Source organism: Trachinotus anak, unplaced genomic scaffold (genome assembly GCF_046630095.1).
Source record: "Trachinotus anak isolate AG129_WGS33_773 ecotype Australia unplaced genomic scaffold, CSIRO_AGI_Tana_v1 ptg000023l, whole genome shotgun sequence".
Classification (NCBI taxonomy): Eukaryota; Metazoa; Chordata; class Actinopteri; order Carangiformes; family Carangidae; genus Trachinotus; species Trachinotus anak.
In genome coordinates this window covers 7,162,306-7,177,725 of record NW_027273874.1, presented here as the reverse complement: position 1 = coordinate 7,177,725, position 15,420 = coordinate 7,162,306, and the positions used below count along the sequence as shown (strand labels likewise).

The following is a 15,420-nucleotide window of genomic DNA, read 5'->3' as shown; positions in this document are numbered from 1 at the left end:
TTAAAAAAAAAGGATCATATGCAATAAAGTACAATTCTGGTCTGGTGTGACCAGTAGCTAATGTTAGCAAACTTAAGATAAATATTTTATGTTACCGTTACAATAGGTTTCACATTTTCTCATAAATTAGAGTCTTGTTTTTTTACTTAAATAACATTTAATTGCTTTTCACAGAATTTCTACATTGTGATGTTGCTAAATGTGAGTTATGTTTGGCACCAGTGTTCAGTTTGAAATACTTGGCACAGTAACATAAAAATTCACAAAAAAAGGAAGGTGTTTATTTTACCTCTGAAATTGTTATTGTTCCTTTTTCCTTTTAAACTGTCAGAATATTTCCTGCTAATCACAACAGCATTAATACACAAACCTGCATCTAAAAAAAAAAAAAAAAAAGAACAAAAGCAAGAAATAAGATTTTCAGTTAAAATTAATATTTATAAATTTATAAATAGACTACATTTTAAATCAGATGACATAACTTAATAACTAGAACAAACTAAGTAGCATGTAGCAAACAACTGACGTTAATATAAATGTTCATGCTTCTATTAGATAAATAACGTGACAAACTGTGGAAATGTGAAAAAGATCAGATTTGTCACCTTGAAATGAAGAAACAGTTGAGACAAAATATTCAACACTTTTCATTTATTCCATATTTGTCTGTTGGCATTTGTTGCATCTTCATTAGTATTTTTACTTTAGTTTCATTTATTAGTGGTTTAATACAACAGCGTTTACAGTGCTTCTGTCTCAATAAAGATTTCTGCTTACAAAATACAAAACAAAGCAGCCGCAACATCTGCAGCGCCAGGACTCAGGACACAGGTCAGAGAGGAGACTGGGGACCTGTTGCTTATTACTGCCACAGTGCTCTTGAGCAAGGTGGAGCTGCTCCTTGGAAGTGGAAGTACATTTAATAAATTTAATAGCAATAGCAATTTAAAGCGTTGAAAATATGAAAATATCTTTACACAACTGGAACGATCAGAAAATTGAACCAATCAACCAACAACCTGGATTTAGATATTTAAAATCTTAATTTTCTGCATCTAACAAAAGAAAATGGAAATAGAATTTAATTTCTCAAAATGCAAAGAAAAATACTGAAATTTAGATTGAAATTTAAATTTTAATCAGGACAAATTTAAAAAAAGTCAATTTTTAGAAATTTCAGCTTAAATATGATGAAAAAAAACTGATCAGTTCTCATTTTGAGTGTAAAAATTCAAGACTACAGCAGCAGCAGCATAATTAGTGTCACAGAAAAGGTAAAGTAACTAACAGATGTGGTTGAAAGCTCCAGAAACAGGACTTTTAGTGATGACCAGTCTTTCCTCAGACCTCCAGCAGGTCCTTGTGTTATTGTACATGTAGTGTGATGTTGAGCGAAGTGTGTCCAGAGTCCAAACACCACAGAGCTGCTGCACGGAAAGAAAACTAAACACAGCAAAGGCACATTCAATAACGACGGCCCAGACCCCTCTAACACCTAAAAATGATACACAGCTAAGGATGGATACAAAAAAAACCCCAAAAAAACCAACAAACACACACATCACACTGATGCACAAGTGAACACAAGCTCACAGAAACACACACAACGTCATCACACGGCGACTGATCGAACGTGGAACAAATTAAATTTCCCTTCTGATGCACACGCTGTAAGTTTGAATCCCTTTATAAAGCACAATCATTAACACACACACACAGACACACACAACGCTGCAGTTTCCAATGCTATTATTGCACCCAAGTTCAAGAAGAAAGCAACACAAAGAGCAAAAAAAAAAAAAAAAGACCCATATTAGTTTAAAAAATAATCTAGTGTGGATGTAATTCTGCCCTGTGCTTCAGCTAAACAAACGTTTGTGTAGCCACACTGCAAACACGCACACGCGCACACGCGCACACACACACACACACACACACACACACACAGCTTGGCATATGTTTATGGAAGACATGAAAGTGTGTGTGTGCTTGGCATTAGTACAACAGTTCTATACAAATTAGTCTCTTTCTAGTCAACCACACAAACTATACACTTTAGAGCAGTTGCCAGATCGGGGCTTTATCCCCCTCTTTAAGACCGAGATGTCTATACATGTAGTATAAAATGCTCAGGCGGCATCCCCCAGTTCAAATCTGATGGAGAGGGGAGGTATGGGTTGCCATGTTTGGACAACATCCCCCCCTTTTAAATCCCAGACACTCACTGTGCTTTCAGGTGTTATGATGTGGGAATGAGGTTGCCAGATGTGAGCAGCCATTCAAGTGTTTGCAGGTTGTATATTAAGAGGGAGAGGGGTTGCCATGTTGCGTCAACATCCCCCTTTATTAGAAGATAAGGGATACTGGAATAACATTCTGTTTATTCGCCACCAAGATCTACAAATTATTTTTTTTCCAGAGTTCAGTGCTCGACCGGCTGTGATATTACAACCAAAAAAAAAGAAAACGTTCTGCTTCTGAAGACGACCCTCCCTGATGTACATTCAAAACGTGCTGTTATTGTGCCATAGTGAGAGAGCGAGCAATGTGGAAGACATTACAGGCTGTCAGCGACAGACTGCTTAACCAGCCAGTGCGGTTAGAGTTTACGGGAAAGAATAGAGTCTCTGAAAATGTGAGTTCTCAGTAAAAACCCTTAGATTCTTGCAGACAATTCCCACATAAATCTAACGTAACTTCCAGCCAAAATTCACCTGCGTTCCCGTTTACAAATGTGTTGGTAACAAGGCTCGATAGCATCCAGCAACTGAAGCAACAAGTGGAGCAACAAAGTGTCACAGCAACTGGAAACTGAGAGATTTCATTCGAACGTGAAGGACGAACAAGAAGAGCATGTGGTTTCATGTTCATGGTCTGAAAAGCTCATTATGTTATTTATTTTGACGCTGTTCTACTTGGTGGTTTAATTTTATAAATGTAGAAGTCCATGTGTTTTTTGATTTTGAAGCAAAATTAATACTGTGAAAGTATCAAAGTGAGGTCAAAGAGGAGATGTAAAACTACACTGAGATGGTGTTTGGTTCCTAAAACTACAAATATATCTCCTTATATCAACACTTCCAAAAAGTGTAAAATACGGGACCTTTAAAATGATTTGTTTGCTCTACTCGATCGTTCTCCACAGGTCAGAAATCTAACAGACCCCAGTTGCTTTTAAGACCAAGACCAATTCAAGTTTGAGTATAAGGCAGGTGATAATGTTTATTTTTCACGTGACATGAATTTGAACCAACAGGATCGACGACAGCTTCTGGTTCAGCTTGTGTTTCAGCCTCGTTGTTTCACACGGATCAATTTGAGTTGAAGTGAACCCGAAGAAGAAGCTCCAGGATTAAAAAATTCTGCTCCTTATTCTGGAAACAGAGGCTTCAGTTAACCAATCAGATTGCACAGCACAAGCTTCATATCCAATGAGCTTGTTGCAGTTTTTACTGGTGGTTTTGGGCGTCAGATTGGAAGTTAAGCAAGCACAGATCCGCCAGCGGTTTTGTGGTTGAACGGGTCTGCTTTTCATCAGGTTGGATGGATTCAATCAGCCAATTAGATGGTGGCGTCGGGCCTGCTGGCCAATCGGGTGGCTCGCTTTAGGTGTGGTGCTGTGCGATGAGGTTGCGTAGCTGTTTGATGACGGTGTCGATGAGTTTCTGTCTGTCTCTGTCCGTCTTCCTGAACTGGGCGAAGACGTTGTTCTTCCTGCTCATCTCCTTCATCCTGGAGACGGAGAGGAAGAAGGGATTGGTGGAGGGAAAGAAAGAGAAGCGCCTGTTTTAGTGCGTGTCGTGTATTAGTTTCTCAGTGTTTGGATGCTGTAAGTAGACCAATATGCACTAAGTAGTTCATCTGATTCATTCAGGAAAACACCCACAAGTGCATCATTTGTGATGCACAGTTTAGTCTGAGCCTTAAAACCGAGCATGCTCAGTACAGACACACACATCTCTGCTGAAGTCATTTGTTGAAGACGAAAAGAACATTTCGAATTTAAAGTTCACTGTGTGTGTGTGTGTCTGGTGTCACATGAGAAAGTGTGTGTTTGTGTGTTTTGTCGCAGAACACTGGGCTGTTGTGGACCTCCAGGATGTTCAGGGGACCAGCAGACCAGACAAGCCCCAGCAGGGTGCTTCCTCCTGGGCACAGAGGGACCACCAGGCCTGGGCCCTACTGGAGCTCCGGAGAGAAAATCCTGAAGCCCATTAAAGAAGGTCAACCGTACTGTACTGAACAATGGGTGGGATCATACCACTCTCTGTGTGTGTGTGTGTGTGTGTGTGTGTGTGTGTGTGTGTGTGTGTGTGTGTGTGTGTGTGTGTGTGTGTGTGTGTGTGTGTGTGTGTGTGTGTGTGTGTGTGTGTGTGTGTGTGTGTGTGTGTGTGTGTGTGTGTGTGTGTGTGTGTGTGTGTGTGTGTGTGTGTGTGTGTGTTTCTGGCCTTAAGTTTTGAACATTTGTGTGTTGCTAGTGTGTATGAGCACGAATCTGTGGGAGAACTTTCTCAGGAGGTAGTCCACAAAGATTATAGCTTTTTGTGTGTTAATGCAGGATGTGTGTGTTTTTGTGTGTGTGTGTGTGTGTGTGTGTGTGTGTGTGTGGTTATCATTACTATCTCCACAGCAGCTGGGCTCTACACTGATAATCTGATGATACACAGATACATGATGTGGGTGTTGTTGTAGCGATAACATCCCATTGTTAACGTCCGCGGTGATAAACATCATCATGGTATGAGTTTATTTTCTATTTGTGGTCAGGATGTGCGTGCGCGAGTTTAAACACACCTACAAAATAAATGATTATTTCTTGTATATACACACTTTAGTAGTTGTCTGTGCAGTATTTAAACATGCCACAATCCATCATCACACACACACAGCAGAAACAATACTCACGGCTTAAATAACCTGTCAAAACACAGGAGAGGAGACAGAGAAGAGAAGCTGAGGTTGAGGTAAAGACAGATAGAGAGAAATTGAGCTGCAACTAAGAGTCATTTCCACCATCAATCAATGTGTTGACTTTTTCCATTAAACAAACATTGGAGACATTTTTCCTTTTTTTTTTTGTTAGTGAGAGTGAGACGATATTTGTTGAATCCAGTGATTAATCATTTAAAAATATCCATCACGTCTTTTTTTTGTCCAATCAACACAACAGAAGATATTCAGTTTACAGTAATTTAAGAACGTGAAACCATCAAATCTTTGCTTGAAAATTACATAAACATTGAACTGTTTATGCAAATTAATTAACTGATCTTTGCAGATGTAGAGAAAATTAATAGAAATCTCATGTCTGTGTGTTAAGTGGCAGTTTGCCTAGTTTAGTATAAAAACCGACGCCAGGGGAATTTTGTAGTGTGCTACCAACTTCCTCATCTAACTCCCAGAAGAAAAAGCCAATAAGTATATTTCTCAAAATGTTAAACTATTTTTTGACAGGAAGCACAGAGAGTACGAGCACCCTGCTTTAATAAAAAAACAATCATACCGAACAGTGGGAAGCAGCAAACCCTGGAAACAGCTAAAGTTTGGCTGTTTTTCTTGATAAATTAAATGATTAATGGAAGACGCTGAAGATCTGCCAACTAACTGTTTAACTGTTCCGGCACTACTTCAGTGGATTACAGCGAAGAAGTGATGAATCCGGGAAGACGGCGAGAGCTGAACAAAGGAAGAAGGCATAAAAAAAGTGTGTGAATGGAGGACGACTCACTTCTCCAGCAGGGCCAGCGCAGTGTGTGGGTTGACCCTCAGGTATTTGCAGGTGGGTTTGCCATAGTCAGCCAAGTAGGTCGACCAATCCCACTGGGTGAACAGTTCCAGCAACTGGATAAAGACAAGAAGGAGAGATGGAGAGATATTAGAGAAGATGTTGCTCCTTGTTTACCCACACCCAGTTTTAGGGAGATTAAATGATCCGTTACCCGTGGGAACAAAAACACCAACATCCTCCAGCAGATCGTTGGCTAACAGTACCCACGCTAACACGTCATCCACATGTTGAGTAAGAGCTGGTAACCGGTTTCAAAGCGGCGCTAAAGCTACGAAACACGATAGAAATCCAAGTCTGACAGTTCTGTTGAAGAGATCAGTAAAATTTATGAAACTGTGATACAATCATGTGTCATGAGCCAAAGGTTTGGTTTTAAGATTCTTGATACTCAGAAGAGTCGACCGTTTGGTTAGCGGTGCTATTAAGCCCAGATTTCATGGTAAATGATGTTTTGGCCCTAAAATGGGAATCAGGCTGTGTTGTCATAAATCTACTGGGTGCCATGACGGGCGACAGTGTTCTCTAACCCTGACCTGCAGGACCTCAGAACTGACCTAACGTACTTTTAAACTGACCTAATGTACCTCTCAGATGCTTTTAAGCTCAAACCTTGAATATGAAATTTGATTTTGACTAATTACTCCTTCAGCATGAAATGGTTCAAAACAAACCAAACTACACTTGTTATTAAAGTGTATGGTTATGTTAGCAGCTATTGTATAACATTTGTAATTCAGTTTAATTCTGGTGTAAATGATGCTGGATAAGTGCAGATTTACGCATTACTAAATAAAAATGGGTCACATCAGCAATCAACAATTGAATTACATTTCACATGAATACAGCAAACTGTAATTTACCATAAAAACACAGGATTGAAAACCATATGCACAAAAAAGCATTAGCTTTAGCGTAATCAGGTATTTCCCTGGATTTGTAAATGAATGTGAATACTAGCAACACACATTTCGTCATGTTTGCTCACGTAAATAAAACTTTCCGACATTTACAAACGACTGACAGTTTACCCAATAAACATGTTATATTTGGTATTTTTGCTAGAGCTCGTGATGCCACAGTAACTTCCTGTTTACGCTCTTAATTGCTTTTGATGAAATGACGCTACAGATGTTTTCTGATTTACTTTACAACTATTTATTTCTGACGTTTTAATGGTGTAACCCGAATTCCTGATTCAACCCAAACCTAATGTTTATGTTCTCAACACTGATTTGAGTTATTGCACAGGATTCTACTGTATTGCTCAATTTCCGGGACGTTTTCAGCTGGATTTATTCATGAAGACACAAAAAATACAACAGAAGAGAAAGAGACAGAGCGCGGAGGGTTGAAGGGAGGAAGGAGAAAAGGCTACAGAGTGAAAGAGAAGGGGGGGATGAAGTCTTCTTCTAAACTGCTCCCATTTGAAACTGTTGCATAACCTGCTGCTGCCCTGCTGAACTCGACCTAACACAACACACACAGACAGAAACAGGCCCAGGCAGGCAAACCCAGTAAGGCTGCAGACGTACACACTCTCCGTCTCTCTATCTCTGTCTGTAAAACACACACACACACACAAATATATGAGCGAGGAGCCCCAGTGAACTCTGGGTAACACCAAACACACACACAGATCCAGAGAGAGAAACCATATGTGAGCGAGGGATGAGAGAAGAGGAGGAGAGGGAGGGAGGGAGTACAGAGGGATGGAGAGCGAAACCACATGTGGGAGACAGAGAGAAAATAAGAGAGAGTAAAGATGGAAAGAGACGCAGATGGAGAGAAATGGATAACAGCACAGAGAAAGGGGGGAGGAGGGTAAAGGAAGGGCAGATGAAGATGGATAGATAAGAGCGAGGGTAGGGGATAGACGAGTGATAGGAGATGGAGGTGCGCCATTAGACAAACAGGAAGCAGACAGACGGGGACAGGCGGAGGTGGCACGCTTCACTTTTAAAGTTTGAAAAAGAATAAAAAAGGTCGAGGTTTTTGGACTTTGAGGTTTTTGAACAAATTTAAGCTCAGATTTCATCATTTAGGAAAGATCTGGGTTGTACTGCTGCCTCGCCGACACCACGGGGCCTGTTTCTGTCAGGGACGTGATCTTAGTCGGGCAGATTGTTACCTAAAGGATTGATACGACTCTTACTAGGTCTCTAAATCATCACACTCCCCTTCATGATAGAACATCGGTTGGTTTTAATAATAAAAAACATTTGTATCCGTGTCAATACGTTGATTCAGCTGCAGGTATTTCTTGGTATCGGATCAATAACTCAAATGCTGTCGTATCACTCACCCCTAGCCTTCTCCGGCTCAAAGTTTCAAACCTGCTGCACCTGTATCACACCTGACTGTGATGTCACGGTGTACTGACACACCCCAAAGTTCACCTCTACATCACCGCAGAGCTCAGTGTCAACCTTCTCCTCCAGAAAGACACTGAACTTAGACTTGACCTTATTTTAAACTGATCTACACAAGACTGTTTAACCAATACTGAACAATTAATACTTTTAGATTGAAGTCATTTCTTGAATCTGCAGACACGTCATTTACCTGTTATTATAATAAAGAATATAAACCATTGTAATAGCTTAACTCCAAAAGTTAAACCCTAAGAACAATATATTTGCAGATTTTTGTGGAATTTCACTTTTCATTTTCCTGACGGAACAAAACTGCTGAATAAAAACTGTGGATCTATTCATGAATAATTTAAGATAATAAACCTGCACAGTGTCAGAAGGTCCTTTAACGTCATCAAATCCTTGTATTAGCTAATGTCACGCTTTACGCTTTAACTCTAACCAACAGTTTAAGGATTTAATTAATCAGATTGTGTAGATTTAGCTCCAACATGTGTCTAAAAAGCTGAGACAGTGATTCCTTCTCTATTGTGATTGGTGTAAATTCAATAAGAGGTCAGGGCCTTTACCTGAATTCACCTCATCAGAATCATTCATGAAAACAGGAAGTGTCCCAAATACTTTCAGCGTCCACCACAGAGTTATAAAAACTGATGTTTCCTCTGAATCTGCCTTTCCGAGAGAGACTACAAGACGAATGGTTCATTTGGACTTCCTGATCTTTTCCTCCCTCCCTCCCTCCCTCTCCCATCACTGTTTTCTTCTCCTCCTTCCCTTCCTCCCTCTGGTCCTTTCACTTCTTTATTCATCGCTCGCTCTCTCTCCTTTGTCCCCGAGTTCACCCTTGCACGGCCGAGGTTTGACCTGCTAATCCTCCCATATAAACAAGTACAAACACACACACACACACACACACACACACTGCACGCAATCAGGCTACAAACAGGTACACACACAAATAAAGTCAGTTACATAAAGCACAAACATCATCTGTCTGTGAGGTTATGTGAACAAATATGTCAGTTAATTAGCTTCAGATACATGAGAAAGTGTGTGTGTTTGTGTTTGTGTCAGCAAACACACACAAGCTGTCAGTGTTAGCATCGGCTTATGTGCAGGCGGTTACTGGATTGTGCGCTGTGCTTTGAGTGTGTGTGTGTGTGTGTGTGTGTGTGTGGAGGTGAAGGAGGTGAAGAAAGATACTGTAGCTGTGTGTTTAGAGGGAATAACCCTGAAAAGCTGCATGAACACACACACACGCACGCACACACACACTCGTACATGGGAAAAAGATGTAGTCAGCAGACAGCGACACACACACACACACACACACACACACACACACACACACACACACACACACACACACACAGATAAGCTGGAAGCTGAGGTCCATGAGATTTTCATGTTATCTAAGAGCAGATCACTGTCTTCACTGTGGAATCTCTCTCTCTCTCTCTCTCTCCAGGAGTTCAGATGAAAGAGGGGAGGAGAAAAGAAAGAAAAGAAGGAGATAGAAAAAAGAGAAGAGAATGAGGGGAGGTCATGGGAAAAGAAAATCAAGGAGAGGAAAGGAAATAAGGTTGAAGAGAAGGAGGAGAAGAAGAGAGAGGGAGAGGTGACGATATAGATGGACGGGAAAGAAAAAGAAGAAAGAGAAAGAAAGGAAAGAAAGAAAAGTTGAGGATGAGAGGAAAGAACAGGAGGAGGTGAAGGAGGGAGAGAAGTTTATGGAAAAGAAGAGAGGAAAAAAGGGAGGAGAAGGAGGAGGAAGAAGAGACAGAACGGGATGAGGAGATGTGAAGAGTGAGGAGAGAAGAGGAGAAGATGAGAGGAGGAGGTGGGAGAGAAGCAGAGAGGTTAAGCAAGATGAGAAAGGAGGAGAGAAGAAGAGATAGAAGAGGAGGAGAAAAACTGTGGAGAGAGAGAGAGAGATATCTGGGTGAACTTGAGGTCAGTAGGTAAATTTGGATCGAGGGGGGAGGAGGGATGGAGGGGGAGGAGGGATGGAGGGATGAGGGTACAAACAGTAGGAGAAGCGCAACAAGAAGGGGGGGGGGGGCAGATAAGACTGATGGAAATGGTAGAGAGACGAAGAAGAAAAAAAGAAAAGAGAGCGTGGGCTTTCCAAAAAAACGAGCCACACGCGAGCCAGCAGGTCCTCCTGGCAAACACACACACACACACACACACACACACACCTGACCCCCGATTCACCCTAAACACACACACAGAGAAAGAAACAGGTCTCTCTCTTCACCTCTCGCTGAACTTCTCTCTCCGTCTCGCTCCCCCTCTCTCACCTCGCCATGACCTTCTCCGTGCTATCGCTCCTGTCTCCGCGCACACACACACACACACACACAAACACACACACACACACACACACACACACACACACACACACAGATTATTGCTTCCTCTTATTCTTCTGGGGGACGAGCAGAAAAACAAAGTGACGTGTTACCCTCACATTTCTAGTTTGTTTTCTCTCATTTCTCTTCTGCTAATGGGGGCTTGCTCGCTCTCTCTCTCCCTCTCCCTCTCTCTCTGTCCATCCCCCACTCCTCCTCCTCCCTCCCTCTTTTTGTGTCTACTTTCTCTCTCTCCCTCGTTCTCATTCAATCCATCACCTTTCTTCCCTTCCTCTTTCACTCGTTTGCTTCCATTTTGAACATCCCTTCTTTCTTCTCTTTCTTTCTTCTCTTTCCAGCTTCATCCACTCCTCTCGTTTCAGCTTTTCTTTTTCATTTCGACTTTACACCTTTCCATCCATCCCTCCATCGCTTCCTTTCTTTCTATTTGCTCCCCCCCTACCTCCTGCTCTCCTCTTTCTCTCTCATCTTTTTCCTGCCTCTGCCTTCTTTTCTTTCTTTCCATCTCCAGCTCTCCTCCTCTCCTTATCTTGTTACCATCCATCTCTCCATCCCTCCTTTCTTTTCCTCTCTCTATTCATCTTGCTTTCCTCTCCTCACCTTTCTACCTTCTCCTCCTCTTTCCTTTCTACTCTCCTCATTCTCTCCATCCCTTCTTTCTCTCCCTTTATCTGCACTCCCTTACCTTTGCCCTCTTCTTCTTTTTCCTCTCTCCCCCCATTTACCTTTTTCCTCCTCTTTTCTTTACCTCAGTTTCCATCTATTCTTTCTTTTCTTCCTCCAATCTCTCTCTTATCCGTTACTCCATCTCCTCCTTTCTCCCTAACTCCTCTTTCCCTCAGTATCCTTTGGAGAGATCTCCTCATCTTCTTTCGCTTCAACTCCTCTTCCTTCTCCTCATTTCTTTGTTCTTTCTGTTCTTTCCTTCTTTCATCCACTCTATCTAGACTTTGCCCCCCACTGCTCTTCTCCTCCTCTACATTCCTCCTCTCCTCATTCTTGCCATCCTTCCTTTCTCTTTCTCTCCATCCATACCTCTCCTCCTCCTCCTCCTCAGTGTTTAGCAGACTTGTTAATGGTTATTCCGGCTGTGGGCAGGATTTATTTGTTTAGGACCTTCGGGGAATTGCTGTGTTCCCGTTCCTAATGGCCAAACGTCAGGGTCACCCAGAATTCATCATGTTTACACTCTGCACACACACACACACACAGGGGATGTGATTATGTAATGTTTCTGCTATGAAGGAAAGAAACTTGTGACTAAACAACCTGAACCAAAGATTATTTCTCTCGATGAAAGAGGGGAAACAATAAAAAAGATGATAAAAATCATCAATTTCATGAATTTAAAATCAGTCATATTTTCAGTCTCTACTTTATTTCTCGCTGCATACCTTCACTCCTTCTTACCCTCCATCCCTTCCACCCCTCTCACAGCTGTCCATCTCTTCTTTATATTTGACAGGGAGGAGGTCAAAGGTCACTAAAAGCAAGGAAAGTGGATTTGACTTTTATCAGGAAATGCAGCCATTTTGGCACCCGTCCAAATCTACCTTCATCCATCCATCCATCCATCAATTAATTAAGAGTTAGGTTTATAAACCATCAAGAAATAACCATGAAAAGTGTCCAGCGCAATTTTACCCAAGGTGATTTCCTCTGATGTTTAAAACACCAAGAGTTTGACAAAGAGAAGCAGAAAGTTCTCATATTTGAGAAGATCCATAAAATCATTTGGTATTTGTGCTTGAAAGACGAATGAAATGATGAATAAATGATGATGAACGTTTCTTTTTTCCAAAAAAAAAAAAAAAAAAAGCTGTTGGATGCAGAAGAGCGAGATCCAAGAATCTGCAGTTTTTGTTTTATCCGGCCTCCCACTGCTTCCAGATCAGACAAGTTCAGAGGTCAACGAAAGCAAAGACAGTCCCTCTTCTGGCCATTTTCATCATCGATCGTCTCTCCCTTCATCACTAAATCCTCATCTGAGTTCAAAGGTCACCACCAGCACACACAGACCACACTGACACCTGTCAATCACGTCTCTTTCTTGCTGTCTGCCTGGAGCGTGTTTAAGGTCAAAAGGAAAAAGGAGAAAGCAAAGAAAATGTCCTGGTTGTTTGCGGAGGAAAATAAAGGTGGAGCATTTTGACGCCTGTCCATCACAGCGATCACCTCTGTCCCTCCAACCAGAATTCACCTCACTAAAAGCAGAGAGGGAGGGGTTTTCAGCTTTATCAGGAAAAAACAACAAGAGATGTCTGTCTCTCTACCTGCCGCTGTCTGTGTCTCTGTTTCTCTTTGCTTACATCTCTCCATCTTCTTCTCGGGGCCGAGTTTCAGGGTTAAAAGGTCACTAAAAAGGGCAAAAGTGTTTTCTTATGGCCAGAGAAAGAGATTAGTTTGACACCTGCCTGTCAGTGTCAGGGTGGGACGCCACAGTTTTCTAGGACAAAGGTCTCAGAAAAGAGAGCGAAGGGAAAAACAAGACACTTTCTTTACTACCACATCAAATATTCAAGATCAACGCCACCGCAAGAAAACAACGAGAAACTGGCGACTTGTTTAGAAAATCTCTGCACCAGAAAAACAGAGTGTTTTTTTAAATTTTATTTATCAAGTTTAAAGTGTTTATTAAATGCTAGTAATTCATTATTAGGCTCTGAAGATATTCTAATATATTTTCTGTACTTTGGAGAAACATGTTTTAAAAAAGGATAATGTGATTTCATCTAAATACTATTTTATTGATTAATTGATTAGTTATTTGGTCCATATAATTAAAAACAAATTGCCCACCATAATTTCCAAGATCCCAAGATGATGATGATTAGTCTGACCAACAGTTTAAAACCTAAAGATATTCACTTTAATGTAAAAAAGCAACAATAACTGGACCAGCTAATGTCAGAAAAAATATTTCTTATCTATGGTGAAAATAAATACATTTCAATTAATCAATTAATTCTAGTATGTTCTAGGCCTGTGTCATGGCTAATGTGTGAAATCTTTTTTAGGGTTAAAGAAACGGCCATTGCACTTTTTCATGAGTCCAAGTAACGATGTCCAATTGGCTGTTGTATCCAGCCTCCAGTTATAAACACTAAAATGTTACATTTACAATAATAGAAAACAGAGAAAAGAACCAAATCCTCACATCTGAGAAGCTGGAACCAGCAAATGTTAAGCAACTTCAATCCAAACAGATCAAGCCTGAGCAGAGTGTTGTAACCAGGTCACAAACCTGAACAGCAGCTGACTGACAACCTGCAGCAAAAAGGATTTTACACTTAACCCCAAACTCTGCTCTTGACCTCTGAAAGCAAGAGGTCAAAGGTCACATTCAGAGGTTATCTGGGCAACGCTGTCCGGCTACTGGGACTCTCACAGTCAACGAACAACACAAACTTTCTCACACTTTCTTCTTCTTTGCTTTATTCCGGCAACATTTGTTTTTAACTTCAATTTTTCAGTGTGAGAAACGTCCGTTATTACTTAAAACTACAACACACACTTGTACCCTGCAGCGTGAACTGTATCACTCCATCTTCAACTACGACTGGAATGAAGTTAAGCTTGGATGTTTATCGCTTTGCAGCAGGGAGCTAATTTCTCTCTCTTGCTCGAGGGCCAAAAATTAAATTAAAACCAAAAGCTTGTATCTTTGTATATCTGCCTGCAGCCTCGTTTCTACGACCGCGGCCCACCGCTGCCAGTAACCACAACACAGCACGGCCTCCAGTGTGACACCCCTTCAATGTACATACTGCACTTTATTAATCAGCAGTGGGTCGGCTGCTCGTCACGTGCTGGGTAATAAAATACAGCAGGGTAAAGATAAAATCATGGCATTTTACTGATCCCTATAGGGAAGTTATCTTTTGTATTGTTCCCCTACACAGAGAGGTCAGAGGTCAGCTACAGAGAAGCACCGTTGCTCACTAAAGGGCACTTTAACAGGCTGGATGATTGTCATACAGGAGCCCAAAGCTTCTGTATGGCTTAAAAATGAACACATTTCAAAATAAAAGTCCTGCCTGTGTGGCTGTGTAAGTGATCGATGTTGGAGACAAAATATTCAAGTTGAAGTGTAGCACACTGGGTTTAATGTGACACTAAAATCTCTCCTTATTTAATATATATTTAGATTCAGACATTTTAATTGACTGTCGTAATTTTGTGTAGTTTATAGAGCTCACCAACTCCTCATAATTGAGTGAAAAATGATCGTTCTACCGACAATCCTGTAATAGATCAAATTACTGACATCATGGACACAGTGACACATTAAAGTCTCCATAGACTGAGTGAGATTTGACACGAGTGAATAAAAACATGGCTCCTGACTTTTCATTTACATCTTCACGACACAGACGTTTCTCTGAACTGTAAACTAGCTCACTTACATAACAAACTCATGTTCTCCTCATCCTGCTTTGTTCAACTCTTTCATTTCCATTGTCTCTGCTGCCTCATCTTTCTCCCTCTTCCCCATCCTCCCTCCCTCTCTCCATCAGCTGTGACAGAGATGTCGTACGACCCCCCCACCACCTTAAAAAAAAGTGAGAGGGCTGAAATGGAATGAGTGTGGAAAAAAAAGAAACAAAAACGAGAGAAGAGAGCTGGTGGTTCAACCAGGGGTCTCCGCTGTCAATTAGACACTGCACAGACGGAGAGAGGGCGAGCGAGAGACATAGACGGACAGAGACGGAGTGGGAGAGAGAGAAAATGAGAGGATGTAAATGAGAGGGAAGAGAGAAAAGTCAAAAAGAATGATTGGGGAAATATTACAGGACTGCAGGAGAAAGGGAAAGAAGGGAGCGAGAGAGGTCAGGCGGAGGGTAACTAGATGTTACGGAGGAGGAAGAAGGAGTGACTGAGAAAC

At 41.3% G+C, this 15,420-nt stretch overlaps 1 protein-coding gene and 1 long non-coding RNA gene across 3 annotated transcripts in view; one reads left to right on the top strand and one right to left on the bottom strand.

The window, feature by feature from the left end:
- Positions 1 to 4,437, top strand: part of LOC139607232 (uncharacterized) — a 144,850-nt gene extending 140,413 nt beyond the window's left edge. The window contains exon 8 of the long non-coding RNA XR_011684811.1: positions 4,073 to 4,437. This is a non-coding gene — a long non-coding RNA (uncharacterized lncRNA). The remainder of the gene's footprint in view (positions 1 to 4,072) is intronic.
- The window catches only part of exoc6b (exocyst complex component 6B), a 93,011-nt gene continuing 78,225 nt past the window's right edge, over positions 635 to 15,420 (bottom strand). For both annotated transcript variants that reach the window (XR_011684810.1, XM_071459943.1), the window contains 2 exons: positions 5,729 to 5,841; positions 635 to 3,732 (listed from right to left, as the gene is read on the bottom strand). Coding sequence is in view for 1 of the 2 variants with exons in the window: in XM_071459943.1 (XP_071316044.1) it covers positions 3,606 to 3,732; positions 5,729 to 5,841 (240 nt within the window). In the remaining variant the exon portion in view is untranslated. The remainder of the gene's footprint in view (positions 3,733 to 5,728; positions 5,842 to 15,420) is intronic.